The following is an 18184-nucleotide window of genomic DNA, read 5'->3' on the forward strand; positions in this document are numbered from 1 at the left end:
ATTATGACCATCATTCAACATCTGAAGGGACAGGGAATACCGACTCCCTTGTAATAGAAAGGGATAGGACCTAGTAAAGTATCTGTTATGACAATGATTCCCAACCTTTGGTCTCCAGTTGTTTTGGACTTCACCTCCCAGAAATCTCAGTCAGTTTGCCAGCTGTTAGGAATTGTGAGAGCTGAAGTCCAAAACACCTAGAGAACCAAAGGTTGGGAATTACTGATATATAGTATACGTTTCAATTTGGAGGGCTCAATGACTCTTGGAACAAACCTCTTTCATATGTTTCAAATATACAATAATCAGGAAACTGAACATTAGGAAGAACTTCCTGACCATAAGAGCTGTTCAGTAGTGGAACCCATTTCCTCAAAGTGTAGTGGGGGCTCCTTCTTTGGAGGCTTTTAAAAAGAAGCTGGATGGCCATCTGTCAGGGGTGCTTTGATTATGCATTTCCTGCCTATCAGAGGGCTGGGCTGGATGGCCCATGTGATCTCTTCCATGTCTATGATTTCATGAATGTTTGGGTAATCACCATCATCTCCTATCCCCAGTGGTAAGCTCACATGTCTCTGTGAGGCAAGAGGCTGTGCAGATGGTAGCAGTTCTGCTAGTAGGGTCTTTCATGTCAGGCAGCCTTGTGCTGTGGAACCAAATGTGCTGCAGCTGTAGTGGGTGCGTGTTTGTGACACTGGTGGAGGATCTCTCAGAGAGAATTATAAAAACTGCTTTATAAAAATCTTTTACCATGAAAACCTTATGATGAGACAATCCAAAATGAAACAAGAGATAGGACCAAAAGCTAAGACTCTCAATTGGGAAGCCATTAAACAAGCTACTTTGGAAAAGCAGAGGACAGTTACTAGCAGCACTTTGATTAATGATGCAACTTGACTCAAGCTGAAAGAATGTTAAGCTGTTCACCTGGTCAGAGGTGAAGGGAAAGTCCAAAGCTGCACAACACATACTATAGGAACATGAAATGTGAGAAGCATGAATGGGAAAGACATGTTGAACTTCCCTAAAATCCAAGATGACTAAACTGAGATTGTCATACTTTGGCCATATCATGAAAAAAAAAGACAGTAATGCTAAGGAAAGTATAAGGCAGTAGGAAAAGAGGAAGACCAGGTTCCAGTTGGCTAGACACAAGCAAGGAAGTCACATTGATGAACCAGCAAGAGCTGAGCAAGGTAGTTATTCATAGGATGGCTCATGAGGTTGCCATAAGCCAGCAGTTAACGGCATCAACAACAGTGCATTTAAGTGTTCAAAATGCTGCAGATATATTATTTTTGGAACTTTCATAGCAACCGGTTAAGAAAGACCATATTTATTATGCTCATATGGGAGATGGGGAGCTAAGCTTGGGAGATTATTAGCCTCAGGCCATTTAATGATTTCAAAAAAACAAACAAACATAAAAGTAGATGACTTACTAGTGTTTTCCTAGTAGGCCATCTATTTTCTTAGCCATAGGACTACCACTAGCTCTTAACATGTAGGCATATATCTGAATCAGAATAAATAGGTTGCATCATCTAAGTCGTGATGGGTGCTCCTGTGTTTTACAGTTTGTAATATTTGCTGATAGTTAGGCTCTCAGATCCATAACCAGACAGCATGAATAGCAGATGGATCAGGAAGAGGAAGAGGCCTGACAAACTGGGATAGCACCACCAAACATATGCTATTTTATTCCTTTGGTACAGTCTTGTTTACCATATGGGAGTAACATCTGATATTTATATACAGAGTCATTAAGCTCCACAAATGCTTCCAAGTCTTATTGTCATGATACCAACTTTGATTAAAAGAATTAATGCCTAAACATATTGGTAAGTATTGAGTTTGTATTTAACTACTTAATCAACTTCCTTTTGTTTAGAATTTGCCTGTCAGTCAACAGCCAGAGGTGTTTGGTCTCCATGATAATGTAGATATCTCAAAGGATCTCCAACAAACAAAAGTCCTCTTTGACTCTCTGCTACTAACACAAGGGGGAAGCACACAAGCAGGATCTTCAGGTGGTGGTGACAGCACATTATATGCAATTGCAGATGACATCCTCAGCAAGGTAATGAAATAAGTGCAGTGACTGGTAAGACTAAGGACCCTTCCATACAGCCATATAATATCCAGAATATCAAGGCAGAAAATCCCACAATATCTGGTTTGAACTGGGTTATCTGAGTCCACACTGCCATATATTCCAGTTCAAAGCAGAAAATGTGGGATTTTATTTAGCTGCGTGGAAGGGGCCTATGAACAGGTTCTTATCACACTACGTTGTTATGCCAAGTTATTACATTTGAAAACTGTGACAGCTTTATTAGCAACAATAGCTGGTTGTTGACACTGTATACCATTCTCTTACTACATTTGCACTATAATTGTGAGATCTGCCGTTTTTTCATCTGCACTAGTGCCATTGTGACCACTCTATTTGAACCTCCCCTTTTATTTATGACAAACTAATCACATTTTAAATATATATGGCTGTAATAATGCTGTTATGATACAATGTTCTTGTGGCACACCCATCACTGACCAAAGCTTTCATTCAAAGAGGTGGCACAAGAAGGGAAACAGGGAACACACCATTCTCTTCCATGTTGAGATCTTTCTTCTGTAACAAAACAAAGGTGCTTATCAGATTTCATAAACAAGACGGCTTCATGAAGAAAGACTCAGAATGGGACAAAATTCTAGAGTCCGAAAACAAATTAATTACAAAGATATATAAGAAACTCTTGGAGTGGAATACCGAGGAAGAACAAATTAAGGGAAGCATGGTACAATGGTCCAAAGATATAGGAAGGCCTATAAGATATGAGGAATGGGAATCAATCTGGAAGAAAAATATAAAACACACATATGCAACCGACTTAAAAGAAAATCAATACAAAATGATTTACAGATGGTACATCACTCCAAAAAAATTAAGCCATTACAAAAAAAATATTCAAATAAAATGTTGGAAGTGCCAGGTGAATGGGGGCAGTTTCTACCACATGTGGTGGTCCTGTCCTGAAACAAAGAGGTACTGGAAAAAAATCCATGAAGAATGTGTAAAAATAATGGGAAAGAAACTACATATGAGACCAGAACTATACCTATTGGGCCTTAAAAATTTGAAATTGAACACAAATGAGGAAAAAATTCTAAACTATCTGGTTATAGGAGCCAGGATTGCCTTCGCCAAACTATGGAGAACAAACCAGATCCCTTCAATTAATCAATGGCTATTAAAAGTATGGGAAATAAAGACCATGGACAGACTAACCTTCCTGATGAAGAAACACCATGGACAACCAATAAAAGAAACTGACTGGTCAATATTTGAAGAATACATAAGGAAAAGACGGACATACCTCGAAGAAATTCCATAAGAACAACCAGAAATATACAAACCTAGCAACACAACATGTCGCTTCAGGAGGCAAACGGACCCCCCCCCCCACCCAAATTGACAGTTACCCACGGAATAGCTGACACACAAGGGGACCATTCTCTGACATCTAAAGACTCAACCAACTCTCCCGAATATCTCTCTAGCCCCCCCTCCCCCCTCCTAAAACCCACCCCCTTTGCTTTTGTTTCTCCTCCTTTCCCCTTTTTCCTCCCCCTTCTTCTATAACCCCTCTCCCAGCCCCAGCCCCTCCTCCCTACCCCCCTACTTCCCTCTCCCATTTTTGAACCCCACTATTTTAAACCTGTATGCAAAAATACTTAATAAATTTTTTTTGAAAAGGTGCTTATCAGATTTCAGATTATAATACACCCATCACCTTCCATATTTCTCATTGAGAGAAGTGTCACAGGAAGAAAAATTGGACCACTTAAAAAAACATTCTTAAGTGAAAAACAAAGGTGATTATCATGGTCATTAGTTGTTTTAGGTTGTCTTCAGAAGCCATTTCATTTATACTATTAAAGCTGTTACGATGCTATTATGACATAATATCATAATACTATTATACCTGTACAATTACCTTATGCTATAACAGTATTATATATTATATTTTATTATATCAGTATATTATGTTGTATTATAACACTGTTATATTATTATCTTGAAAATAATTTGTAAAAAGCAGTGCTGTGATGGTATACGGTACCACAAGAAAGCCGTAGAAAAATCTTGGGAAAACAGCCCCATGAGATAAAGCAAGAATGTCCAAAGTCTGGCCCGGGAGACCAAATGCAGTCCTCATTCAAATTTCCACCAGTCCTCTCTCTCTAGGCCTCCCTCCCTCCCCTCCTTGACTTCCTTCCTCTCTTCATTCCTTCTTTCCTTCCTTCTTGGGGATCAGGGCCACGAAAAAGGCGGGTTCCTCGGGAAGAGAGAAAGAGAGAAGGCAGTGCGAGCACCCAAAAACCAGACCGGAGCCAATATAACACAAGCCATTTATTGAAGCAGAATATATATATCTATGTGCATTTAAGGTGGAAAGTCAGAGTAAGAAATATTCCATAATATATAGTCTCTTGCAATTCAGAAAGAGTTTATCCATGTCCAATTTGTAATCCACAAGTGAAGCTCGATAGCTTCCTTTAGAAATCAAATTTTGTCCATGAAGCAATAGCACTGCAAATCCGCTTGAAAAGTCCTGTAGCAAAGTCAAAGAAGCAAGGTAAACAAAGCGAAGTCAATCTCGATTCAGGAACAAGGAAGTGGCAGTAACAAGGCAAGGTCTACTCGGGAGTCGCGGCTCGGCACGGCTCTCCTGGACCTGGAAACTCGGCATGGATTCAGAAGACAAGGCAAGGAGCTGGAAACTGGAACCTCTTCCGAAGAAAAGCAAAGTTGACACCACAACAAGAATACAGTGAGGGGCACTTTTAAGGAATCCCAAGCCTGTAAGATTAAGGAGTACAGGACCCCCAAAAACCTCCCTTGGGAAAGTTGGGTATCCGACTTGTGAGCTAATCTTTGAGACCTTCTCACTCCCTCTTTCTTGCTTCTATCTCTAGTAACAAATTCCTTCCGATTAAACATCTCATCTTTACCCAGGTCAACACCGTCTGGTGTGGGTAATGATGAAGAGACTTTGAAATGTCTGCCAATTAGTGGTTCTTCTGAAATCACCATTTCAGGCATTTGCAAGGTCATGGGGCCTCGGTTTGAAGCAGAAATATCTGCAAAATCCTCAGCCTCATCTGTTTCCAACTCCATCCCTTGATGGAATACAGGCCATGATGGCTGATCTACAACACCCCCCAACAGATACCGATGCCTCCTCTGCTGAAAAACCTCCAGAGAAGGAGACTCCACCAGATTCAGGCAGCATATGCACGTGTCTGAAACAACTTGAAGGCACACAGCAACAACATTTCTAATTAACTTGATTCTCTCATCAGCTAAAAGCAAGCCCACACTTCCCATTGAAAGACTTCCCATTTACGTTGATTAAAATTGTTCTTCGTTTATCTATTGTATTGTTCTTTCATGGATTTTTTTGCACTACAAATAAGACATACAGTGTTCCCTCACTTTCTCGCGGGGGTTACCACCTGCAATAGGTGAAAATCCGTGAAGTAGAGACACTATATTTATTTTAATATTTATACATTATTTTAGTAGTTATACACTATTTTAAGTCTTCATCAACCAATCGTGTGCTGATAAATCGCCTCCTCCTCCTCCTGTTGCCGCTTGGGCTCCTTTTCTCTCCCTTCAGCTTCTCCTTCCTCCCTTCCTTAGACTGTAAATTGTAATTTTTATGATTTATAATATTCTTTTAGAGTTTATTGAAAAACCGCAAAACAGCGAATCCGCAAAAAGTGAACCATGAAGTAGTGAGGGAACACTGTATGCAGTGTGCATAGGAATGCATTCATTTTGTTGTTCAAACTGTAGTCTGGTCCCCCAATAGACTGAGGGACCATGAACTGGCCCTCAACTTTAAAAGTTTGGACACCCCTGCAGTAAAGGCATTAATGGTTGGCAGCTCAGCATAGTGGTGTTATTGCACTATAATAGTAAACCATTTGTATTTTTAAAAGCCAGAAATAAATCTGAAAGAAGTTTCAAACACGTAGATCATAGAAAGCTCAAGTATTCTCCTAGGAAGTTATGGCCCACACAAGCACCAGAAGTAGTCTGAGTTTCCCCTGTCAAATATTTTCTTGGGAATCACTAAGACAAAGGCAACCAAGCCACAACCGTCCCTTACTTCCAGTCTATAGAGTTAAAAATGTTTATTTGTAAATATATATATTTATTGATGTTTTATATGTATTTTAATTTGTATATGTTTCAATAATTTCTGAGCTGCCTTGAGTCCCATAATGGAGAATAGGAGTGAGTGAATAAACTAACGATAACAATTTGACTGCCAGATTCAGTTTTTGTCACATTGTGTTATATTACAATAGAACAATTGCATTAAATCAAATTGTCAAAATTGAAACAAGAATGTTGATATTCCTAGCTGCCAGATAATTATGATATCGAAGCTGCACTTCTTAAGTATCCCGTGAAATATGAAGAAAGTATGAATACTGTATTGGTACAAGAAATGGAGCGCTTTAACAAGTAAGTTTTTTATCTTTCAAGAAATACAAGCTATTTTTAGACAAACTGGTCATAGAATCATAGAATCATAGAATAGTAGAGTTGGAAGAGAACTCATGGGCCATCTAGTCCAACCCCCTGCCAAGAAGCAGGAAATCGCATTCAAAGCACCCCCGACAGATGGCCATCCAGTCTCTGTTTAAAAGCATCCAAAGAAGGAGCCTCCACCACAGTTGGGGGAGAGAGTTCCACTGCCGAACAGCCCTCACAGTGAGGAAGTTCTTCCTGATGTTCAGGTGGAATCTCCTTTCCTGTAGTTTGAAGCCATTGTTCCGTGTCCTAGTCTGCAGGGCAGCAGAAAACAAGCTTGCTCCCTCCTCCCTATGGCTTCCCCTCACATATTTGTACATGGCTATCATGTCTCCTCTCAGCCTTCTCTTCTGCAGGCTAAACATGCCCAGTTCTTTAAGCCTCTCCTCATAGGGCTTGTTCTCCAGACCTTTGATCATTTTAGTTGCCCTCCTCTGGACGCTCTCCAGCTTGTCAACATCTCCCTTCAACTGTGGTGCCCAAAATTGGACACAGTATTCCAGGTGTGGTCTGACCAAGGCAGAGTAGAGGGGGAGCATGACTTCCCTGGATCTAGACGCTATTCCCCTATTGATGCAGGCCAAAATCCAGTTGGCTTTCTTAGCAGCCGCATCACATTGCTGGCTCATGTTTAACTTGTTGTCCACAAGGACTCCAAGATCTTTTTCACATGTACTGCTGTCTAGCCAGGTGTCCCCCATTCTGTATCTTTGATTTCCATTTTTTCTGCCGAAGTGAAGTATCTTGCATTTGTCCCTGTTGAACTTCATTTTGTTAGTTTCGGCCCATCTCTCTAGTCTGTCAAGATCGTTTTGAATTCTGCTCCTTTCTTCTGGAGTGTTGGCTATCCCTCCCAGTTTGGTGTCATCTGCAAACTTGATGATCGTGCCTTCTAACCCTTCGTCTAAGTCATTAATAAAGATGTTGAACAGAACCGGGCCCAGGACGGAACCCTGCGGCACTCCACTCGTGACTTCTTTCCCTTTGGGTTCGTTCGCTTAGCCAATTACAGATCCACCTAACCGTAGTTTTGTCTAGCCCACATTTTACTAGTTTGTTTGCCAGAAGGTTGTGAGGGACTTTGTCGAAGGCCTTACTGAAATCCAGGTACGCTACATCTACGGCATTCCCTGTATCGACCCAACTCGTAACTCTGTCGAAAAAAGAGATCAGATTAGTCTGGCATGACTTGTTTTTGGTAAATCCGTGTTGACTATTAGCAATGACTGCATCTGTTTCTAAGTGTTTGCAGACCACTTCCTTAATGATCTTTTCCAGAATCTTGCCTGGTATCGACGTGAGGCTGACCGGATGGTAATTGTTTGGGTCGTTCTTTTTTCCCTTCTTGAAGATAGGGACCACATTTGCCCTCCTCCAATCTGCTGGGACTTCTCCCGTTCTCCAAGAACTCTCAAATATGATCGCCAGTGGTTCTGAAATAACTTCCGCTAGTTCCTTCAGTACTCTTGGATGTAGTTGATCTGGCCCTGGTGACTTGAATTTGTTTAGAGTGGCCAGGTGTTCCTGGACAACTTGTTTCCCTATTTGGGGTTGGATTTCCCCAAATCCTTCGTCCATTTCATGTTGCTGAGGTTGAAGATTGCTTTCTTTTTGTGAGAAGACCGAGGCAAAGAAGGTATTAAGCAGTTCTGCCTTTTCCCTGTCCCCTGTTGCCATCACCCCATCTTCTCCTCGCAGAGACCCTATCGCCTCCTTTTTCTTCCTTTTTCTACCAACGTAAGCAAAAAAGTCTTTTTTGTTGTTTTTAATGTCCCTGGCAAGCCTGAGCTGATTTTGCGCTTTAGCCTTGCGAACCTTTTCCCTACAGGAGTTGGCTATACGTTTGAATTCTTCTTTGGTGATTTCTCCCCTTTTCCACTTCTTGTGCATGTCACTTTTGAGTTTTAGCTCAGTTAGAAGTTCTTTGGACATCCATTCTGGCTTCTTTGCACTTGTCTTTGCACTTTTTTTTCTTTGTTGGCACTGTTTGCATTTGCGCCTTGAGTATTTCACTTTTAAAAAATTCCCATCCATCGTTAACTCCCTTGTCTTTTAATATTGGCATCCATGGAATGCTGCTCAGTATTTCCTTCATTTTTTGGAAGTCAGCTCTCTTAAAGTCCAGAATGCGTGTTTGACTTGTCTTAGTTTCAGCCTTCCATTGTATCACAAACTGCAGGAGCACATGGTCACTTGCCCCTAAGGATCCGACGACTTCTACTGTATTGATCAGGTCTTCCACATTTGTTAAGATTAGATCAAGAGTTGCTGATCCCCTTGTTGTCTCCTCTACCTTCTGGACCATAAAATTGTCTGCAAGGCAAGTGAGGAATTTGTTGGACTTTGTGCTCTTGGCCGAGTTTGTTTTCCAGCAGATATCAGGATAGTTGAAGTCGCCCATGACTACTATATCTTTTCTTTGTGCCTGTTTGGTCAGCTGTTGACAAAAGGCTTCATCAAGTTCTATATCCTGGTTCGGAGGTCTGTAGTAGACACCCACGACGAGATCTTTTTGAGTCCCGGTTCCCTTGATTCTTATCCAGATGCTTTCAAGCTGGTTTCCCAGATTACAGTCTTGCATTTCTTCTGCAACGTAACTGTTTTTGACATATAAAGCTACTCCCCCTCCTCTCCCCTTTGTTCTATTTCTGTGAAAGAGGTTATAGTCCTCAATGGCTACATTCCAGTGATGGGAGTCATCCCACCAGGTTTCAGTGATGCCTATGACGTCGTACGTGTGGTGCTGTGTTAAAAGTTGGAGTTCGTCTTGCTTATTTCCCATGCTCTGTGCATTAGTGTAAAGACATGTAAGCCCCTGTGACCTCCCCTTGAGCTGTTTATTTGGGATTATTGTGCTCTCGGTAGTTGGTCCTTGCTGTGTTTGTGCAGCCCTCCGTTTAGCCTTTTGGCAGTTCCCTGTGGTCGTGGGTAATATAGTGTTTGCCAGGCTGTTTTTCCCCTCCCCCAGTGGATCTAGTTTAAAGTGCGCCTGATGAAGTTTGTGAGTCTGTGTGCAAAAAGATGTTTTCCTACTTGTGTGAGATGCACCCCATCACTTGCCAGTAGGCCATCCTCCTGGAAGAGTAGACCATGGTCAAGGAAGCCAAAATGCTCCTCTTGACACCATTTTCTGAGCCAGTTATTGACCTGTACTATTTTTCCGGCCCTTGTAGAGCCGTGTCCTACAACGGGGAGGAGGGATGAAAAGATCACCTGTACATTACACAGTTTTAGCTTACTTCCGAGGGCTCGAAAATCATTTGTGATCTTTTGAAAAGTATGCCTAGCGGTGTCATTGGTACCTACATGAATCAACATAAGGTGGGGAGGGTGATGGGGCTTTAGGAGCCTGCTGAGCCTTTGAGTGATATGGTGTATTTTTGCCCCCGGGAGGCAGCATGTTTCTCGAGCCATCCCATCTGGTCTGGAAATGATGGCTTCCGTTCCTCTAAGGAGGGAGTCACCTACTACCAAGACCTGTTTCCTTTGAGGATTGACAGGGTCCCTTTTGTGCAAGACAGTGTGTATGTCCCCTGAAGTGTGTTCCTGTTGGAGTGAATTGTGTAGGTGTAAAGTGTTGCCCTCCTCCTCGACATCCCCAGTGCATTCATCAATGACAATCCATTGAGATGCGTCCAAGAGCCCATCATTCTCCCAAGGGTGTTCCTGCTGTGCCTCGTCTACAATTGGGGATGGAGCATTTGCAAGATTACATAAGTTTGAATGTGGCGATGCATTGTCCCCGTCAGGGCTATCCCCTGTGCATTGATCAAGAGTGGCCCACTGAGTGGTATCTAAGTAACTGTGGTCCTCCACAAGATGTGTTTCCTGATTGTTTGTTAATGGTGTGAGAATTTGGAATCTGTTGTGCAAATGCAGCTGAGCAGAGGAATTCTGTGGAGGCTGCCTGGTCCTGTGTCTCATTCTATGGGTGACCTCCTTCCAAGCCTGAGAGTTGTCTACCTTTGAGTTGATCTCCCCATAAAGTTCCTGATCATGGTGGTGTTGGTGTGATGCAGGTTGCAGATCTACAGCAGCGTGTTGTGCAGTGTCCAAGAAGAGCTCAAGTGCCTGAATGTCCTTAAGGGTCTTAATGCGGGCCTCGAGTTGTTCGATCCTCTGCTCCATCAGAGTAATCTGTTTACACTTGGTGCAGGTGTAGTTGAGTAGTTGTTGTGCAAAGAAGGTGAACATGCCGCAACTTGTGCATGTGGTGGCAAGTATTTGCTGTTGATCCATCTCTTGGTGAGTGAAGTGACCGAGCAGGATTGTGTGTGTTATGGGCAGAATGCTATCCACCTTCCTGTGTGTGTGTTTTTAATGTTGTTTTGTTTATTGTATATACTGTAAGAACGTGTTGTAGTGTAGGGGTGGGTTAATTACAGCTAGCCCACACTCAAGAATCAGCCCAGACTCAGGTTTTTAAAGGTAAAGAGTCCAACAGACACAGTTTTTTTTAAGGCTATCTAAGAAAAGAGTAGGCAATCTAAGAAAAGAGTGCACACTCTCAGGTTTTTTAAGGAATTAGACAGGCCTTACCCAAACCAAGGAGCAAGCTGCCTTCCTGCTTCCTCTCCTCACCTCTGCGTGAACTTTGGCTCAGAAAGCTTCAACAGGAAGCCAACACTTTCAATAACAATAGCCTTGCCTCAGCTTCCAAACAACAGCAGACAGCAAGCCTTAATTACAGCTAGCCCACACTCAAGAATCAGCCCAGACTCAGGTTTTTAAAGGTAAAGAGTCCAACAGACACAGTTTTTTTTTAAGGCTATCTAAGAAAAGAGTTGGCAATCTAAGAAAAGAGTGCACACTCTCAGGTTTTTTAAGGAATTAGACAGGCCTTACCCAAACCAAGGAGCAAGCTGCCTTCCTGCTTCCTCTCCTCACCTCTGCGTGAACTCTAGCTCAGAAAGCTTCAACAGGAAGCCAACACTTTCAATAACAATAGCCTTGCCTCAGCTTCCAAACAACAGCAGACAGCAAGCCTTAATTACAGCTAGCCCACACTCAAGAATCAGCCCAGACTCAGGTTTTTAAAGGTAAAGAGTCCAACAGACACAGTTTTTTTATTATATTATATGAATATAATATATTATATGAAAACAGTGTCCTTTGTGAAAATTGTGGAATATCACATTTGTTTTGTAGTGCTAAAATATAATTCCTGTAACACCACTTTGGAGATTAGTAGATGGTATAATTTGCATGTTATTTAAATATCTTATTACTGAGCTTTCTGGGTTTTTTTTTTTACATATTTAGTTTAATACATACTATTCGTACGACATTGATGAACTTGAAGAAAGCCATTAAAGGATTGGTTGTGATGGATTCTGAGCTGGAGGCCCTTTGTGCCAGTCTCCTTATTGGAAAAGTTGCAGAAAACTGGGCCAAACGTTCATACCCAAGTCTGAAACCACTAGGGAGTTACATTCTTGATTTCCTAGCTAGACTGAAATTCTTACAGGTAAAGCTGCAAGATTCATGAATAATTGTGAATTTATAATTAAAGAATTCCAGTCAAATTATTAGATGAATTAATAATCTTGATGATCTTTCAGTAAATGAGATTTTTGATGCAGGTTGAGTATGCCTTATCTGGAATTCCAAAATTGTCCACATGGATGGTTGAGATAGTGACATCTTCGCTCTGTGATAGTTCATCGTTTCATGCACAAAATTATTTAAAATGGTATATATAAAATTACCTTTTGGCTATTTGTATAAGGTGTATATGAAACATAAATACATGTTGTGTTTAGACTTGCGTCCTATTTGCAAGATATATAAAATAGTGTTCCCTCACTTATCGTGGTGATTAGGTTCCAGGACCACCCGCAATAAGTGAAAATCCACAAAGTAGGGACATTATATATCGTGTGTTGATAAATCACCTCCTTTTCCTCCCGTTGCCACTTGGGCTCCTTTTCTCTCCCTTTGGCTTCTCCTTCCTCCCTTCCTTAGGCTGTAAATTGTAATTTTTTATGATTTATAATATTATTTTAGAGTTTATTGAAAAACCGCAAAACAGTGAATTTGCAAAAAGCGAACCGCGAAGTAGTGAGGGAACACTGTATGTGCAAAAACAGATAAACCCCCGAAAAAAACCCCCTGAAAAACTGAAAACCTCTCACCCCTAGCATTTTGAATAAGGGATACTCAACCTGCAGTAGAATGTGTTAATATCATATCATAAAATTTGATGAATCTATAACTAAGATTTTGAAATATGTCACTCTCTTCTAAGGATTGGTATGACTCGGGAAAGCCCTGTGTGTTCTGGCTGTCAGGGTTCTTTTTCACTCAGGCATTTTTAACTGGCGCAATGCAGAACTACGCCCGGAAGTACACTATCCCTATTGATCTATTGGGCTATGAATTTCAGGTACAACAAAGCAGTTACAATGTTTTATAATGAATTTGCTAGCACAATGTAATATTGCATTTCGGTTTATATTTATAATGGGATTAAGCCTGTGCCCATTTCAGTTAGCAATATAGAAATTATGTTTATTAATTCTGATGGGGATCCAAAGAATGGCACTCTTGGTTCTACATTGCCAGGAGACCTTGTTCTCTTCTTTCTGATGTACCCTCAGTGCCACACTCCTTCTGCTGCCAGATTTTAAACCACTTGCCCACCGATCCATCTCCTCTAAAGCTTAAGCACCTCCAAAGCTTAAACCCCTGGAAGGACAGACATAGGAAAGCAGAAGGAGGAAGGTTAGAAAATGGATAATTGGGAAAGGGGTTTAATCTCTGGCTAAGTCTTCTTGATATAAGGTGGTAAATGGAGTAAGGGGTTAGCACTTTTGGCAGGACATGGAAGGACAGATGTGGGGGGAGTAACAGAAAGAGTGTGAAGGAAAGGGATAAGTGGAAATGGGGATTGAGAAGTGAGGAGGGGCTTTTGAGACACAACTGCTTTTGAGACACAGTTGCACGGTTTGTGGTCTCTCTTTGTATGTGCCTTTTTAAAAAAAAACTACTAGATTTGTATGGGAAAGCCATTAAATAGAGAAGTGACTGGGCAGACTGGGGCTTCTGACTCTAGGCATCTCATTTCCCTTCTTCTGAACAGATAATTATAATGTGATCAAAAGCAATGGAGCAATGCTCATACTCATGGTTTCCAGTGATAGTGATTTGTCAAACCTTATATACTGAAAATTGACATGTGAAGCCAAAGCACCACAAAAATTTATTTGACTCTCCATTTTGCTCAGGTTCTTCCTAAGGACACTTCGAATGTTGCTCCAGAAGATGGGGTTTATATCCATGGATTATTTTTAGATGGGGCTCGCTGGGACAGAGCACAGTCAGTAATTCAGTGTTTTGCATATTATTGGCATATGTTACATTGCTTTCCTGCATTTCCTGCTTCCTCATATTCAGCTTGTTTCTATATCTTTCTTGAAATACATTTCATATTGAAACCAAATATTTTTTCTTCCACTAATAAAATAAATAGTGTGTGTGTGTATATATATGTATATATATATATATATATATATATATATATATATATATATATATATATATATATATACACATACATACATACACACACATACATACATACATACATACTTTTCCATGGTAATCAAAATGATATTATTTGCTCAGTTGCTCTAAAGGGAAATTGCTGCTTGAAATATAGGAACACTAGATAAACGTTGATATATGTATGTATGTATTTACTATATTTATATACCACTTTTCTCACCCCTGAGGGGACTCAATGCGGTTTGCAACATATTAATGGCAGAAATTCAGTGCCAACATACATATAATAGAAAAAATCATAATAACTAGACACTAACATATAACTATAAATTATAATCATTTAAAACATTAAACAGATGTATATGCAATATTTAAACACTAAGATAAAGCACTAAAAACATAATATAAATATAAATATTAAAATCACCTGATTCCAAAATCATATACTGTGGCCATTCTAATTGTCATTGCACATATTTCTTAATTATTCTTTGCAATAGTACATTCTAGCAATAGTAGTAATGCTTGCACGGCATGTAACCATAGCAACTCAGAATTTTGAGTTATTTTCAGGTCTCACTTTTTAAAGACATCTAACATTGTCTGGGCTTCAGAGGCTGGGATACTTTCCTTGTCAATTGTCCATTTATATATCAGTTTTCTCCATTTAATTACACTCCTTTTCAGTATTAAAGCATGCATAAAACTCTATTTTGGAACCATCATTTTTAATTTGTCATGAAAGTCAGATTCATGAAAGCCAGAATAATAAATGTCCCAAAAATCTGTTGTCTATTAGTTTTCAACTCATTTATTTAACCTACCCCCCCCCCCCCCAATTTTCTTATTTCTAGACTTTTTTTCTTCAGGTTATCATGTATAACTTTATTCTAAGCAAATGTGAATTCAATTACTATCATGTCATTTTAAGATTGTAATTCTTTATTTCTCTTACCAGAGGACTTCTTAGTGAACAATACCCTAAAATACTCTTTGACATGATGCCAATTATTTGGATAAAGCCGAGTAAGTATATTCTTGGCAAATTGTTTCCTGTAAATGTTCTGGCCCTTTCCTTGTACAATATGCAGATTCCATTAATCTTACGACAAATTAGTTATCTCTGTCTCTATGTCCAAATCCTATCCTTAAATCCTGCCGTGCTCTCTATTGTCCTTCCATGTTCCTTTACTATGTATAACCACAGTGGATGCTGTGTCTATATCCGGACATGTTTCACTATACTACAATATGTGTATTACCTACCCAGTTAATACAGAGATAGTAGCATACATTTTGGAGACTAGATCTACTTCCTCAGATGCATGGAATGAAGTGCCTAGAAACAGATCTTTATAGGCAGATTGTGTGTGCCGTAGAAATGCAAAACCAATTGATATGTTGATCAGTTTTAAAGATGGTATTTGAGGGACAAAGACAAGAGAAAAGATGTTGCCTACAGGCAAGCTGAATAGATAACCATATGAAATGTAGAGAGCAGTATTGGGGTGCACTGCAATGCTGGCTGGGAACAAGCAGAGAAGTGTTAAACTGGCCAAGAGGGCTCTCGTGAGACTGGAGTGTTTCCTGGTATTATAATATGTGTCCAATGCCATCAAACCATTGTCTTTGTTCAATCTATTGTTGATGAACTGGATGTTGTGAATGTATACCAGTTCCATTGCTTCTCTTTCCAATCTTCCTTGTAGTTTTGTTCTGTCACGCGCTGGGCCTATGACTGACTGTCTATTATATAGGACGTACGCTTTACGCCCAGCGGGAAGCCAGGGTGCCTAAAGAAAGGTTGTTGAGGAATTTTCCTGAAAAGATGGCCTTGAAGTCTTTAAAAGAAATAACAAAGTCTTTATTGACGAACAAATAATAAATCTTCAAGGAGTCTTGTCCCCACAGGACAGGCGATAGTCTTTGAATAACTGTGAAAACCCTCTTATAACCCCTCCCAGGCTATCTGTTATCTGAGCCTAGCTGGTCTGGGACCCACTGCCAACTCCAAGTGCGTCTGGTTGTTGAGTGGACCTACCAGCCAATGGCTTGCAGATGTTTCTGTGCTGTTGTTCTGTATCTCCGGACAGTCTTTATCCCTGGTGTTCTTTATCCCCGGTGGTCATTAACCCTGGTGCTCTTTATCCCCGGTGGTCTTGAAATATGAAGCTTTTTACGGGACGAGCTGGTCTACGTCCTATAGATGAGCTTCCTAAGTGAGACTAACTTAAAAATGGCTCCTTCCTTCCCAGAGCCCTGAACAAGGGGCGGAACCAAACTTAATGGTGATTGACAGGTGGCCTGTCCTATAATTGCAAACATTTGCAGCAAGAAAATAAAGTTGAAGTTTCTGGTACAGCTGTACCAGCACACGTTTGTTGCTGCTGTTGTTGTTTAAAGGGACAAATATTCTAAGGTCAGTGATACCATGCCCAGGAAGTCTGATCCCCCCCCCCCCCATTGTTCAAATAATGGTTTTGACCTTGAAAGTCCTACTTGGCTTTGGTCCTGGTTATCTGAAAAAATGTATCTTCATGTACAAGCCAACATGAGTTTTAAAATCAGCAGGAGAAGTCTTTCAATCCCACCACCTTCACAGGTGCGCTTGGTGAGGAGGACATAGAGAACCTTCTTAGCCAGGCAGGCTTTTGGGTTTTATATAGATGTAGTGTGTGAAGCTCCCTAAATAACCCTAAAAAGCTTACCTTGAAAACTAAGCAGGTTATACCTAGTTAGTACTTGGATGGGAGACCATCAATTAATATCTGGTGCTGAAGGCTGTTTCAGAGGAAGGAACTGACAAATCCACATCTGAATATTCCTTTTCTAAAAAAAACCCCTATGAAATTCTTGAGTCACCATATGTTGACAGATGACCTGAAAGCACATACCCACACCTGGTGTGTGTGAAGTGGTGTGCTGTATTTTATTATTTAATCTGTTAATAGTAATTAAATGTGCTTTTAATTGTTTAAGAACCAGGATTTTAATACCACATATTGTTATATAATATCACAAATATTTTTTCAGAATGTCTTTTATTGTTTTACATATTTAATTATTTAAACTAATTTTATTGTAAACTGTCTTGAGGTTTTATGATATAGGATGGGGGGGGGGAGATATTAAAGCCTCAGGACTCCTGGAGATCTGTAAAATAAAATACACACACATGTGTGATTCCTATTCTTAAAACTGACTCTGATATGTTAGCTTGTAGTCTGCTAACAGTTCTTCAAATATCCTTGAACATTTAATTACATTTAAATCCCTTTAATTTAATTACATTTAATTTAGATTTACATTTAAATAAGATTGATTCATTAAGACAAGTTAATGCAAAGGAAAGTTTTATTTGGCTTTCTAAACTACAGCATTCTGATTTTCTTAGTCTTGCAGTATAATATTTTTTTTCTTTTCCTTTCAAGCAAAAAAATCAGACATAAAGAAAACAAATGCCTACATGTGTCCACTCTACAAGACAAGCGAACGTAAAGGAGTTCTTTCAACAACTGGGCATTCTACAAATTTTGTCATTGCCTTAATGCTTTTAACTGATAAACCAGTCCAGCACTGGATTAAGAGAGGGGTTGCTCTGCTTTGCCAACTGGATGACTAATTTTGTCAAGTTGAGAATCAAATAGTTAAAAAACAATGTTTATATGTTTTCTCTCTCTCTTTCAGTGTGTATTTTCCTTAAGCAAATAGTTTTCTTGCAGATGTTTATAGAGCATATAGAGATTTTGTTTTGCATTTAATAAATGTTACTTCTTTGTAAAAAAAACTGATGTATCTTTCTGTTTTTTGATAGTAAGATTCTCTAGTGTTATTATGCATCTAGCTCATATGAGGAGGTTTTGAATTTGTTGAAGGATTATTATGTCTTCTGCTGTTTCTTGCTCCTTTCTTAAAAGGCAGGAAAGAATGAGGAGAATTTTTTAGCATGACCTTTACGACTAACTGGTTATTATTTTTGTATGAGCTTTTGTGGAATAAACTCTTTTCTTCAGATCCAGTCCTGGGTGAAAGTAAGGCCTCACGCATAAAGCATATGTATATAGT

The 18184-nt window shown here is 39.9% G+C and overlaps 1 protein-coding gene across 4 annotated transcripts in view; it reads left to right on the forward strand.

Annotated features, from left to right (window-relative positions):
* dnah12 (dynein axonemal heavy chain 12) overlaps nt 1-18099 on the forward strand; it is a 179347-nt gene extending 161248 nt beyond the window's left edge. For 3 of the 4 annotated variants that reach the window (XM_062969868.1, XM_062969870.1, XM_062969869.1), the window contains 7 exons: nt 1892-2080; nt 6441-6544; nt 11876-12080; nt 12861-12998; nt 13840-13931; nt 15078-15145; nt 17551-18099. In XM_062969868.1, the coding sequence (XP_062825938.1) occupies nt 1892-2080; nt 6441-6544; nt 11876-12080; nt 12861-12998; nt 13840-13931; nt 15078-15145; nt 17551-17741 (987 nt within the window). In that variant the 3' untranslated portion in view covers nt 17742-18099. The remainder of the gene's footprint in view (nt 1-1891; nt 2081-6440; nt 6545-11875; nt 12081-12860; nt 12999-13839; nt 13932-15077; nt 15146-17550) is intronic. The other variant, XM_062969871.1, reaches the window with a different exon arrangement.
* The last annotated feature ends 85 nt before the right edge of the window (nt 18100-18184 follow it).

Source organism: Anolis carolinensis, chromosome 2, assembly GCF_035594765.1.
Source record: "Anolis carolinensis isolate JA03-04 chromosome 2, rAnoCar3.1.pri, whole genome shotgun sequence".
Lineage (NCBI taxonomy): Eukaryota > Metazoa > Chordata > Lepidosauria > Squamata > Dactyloidae > Anolis > Anolis carolinensis.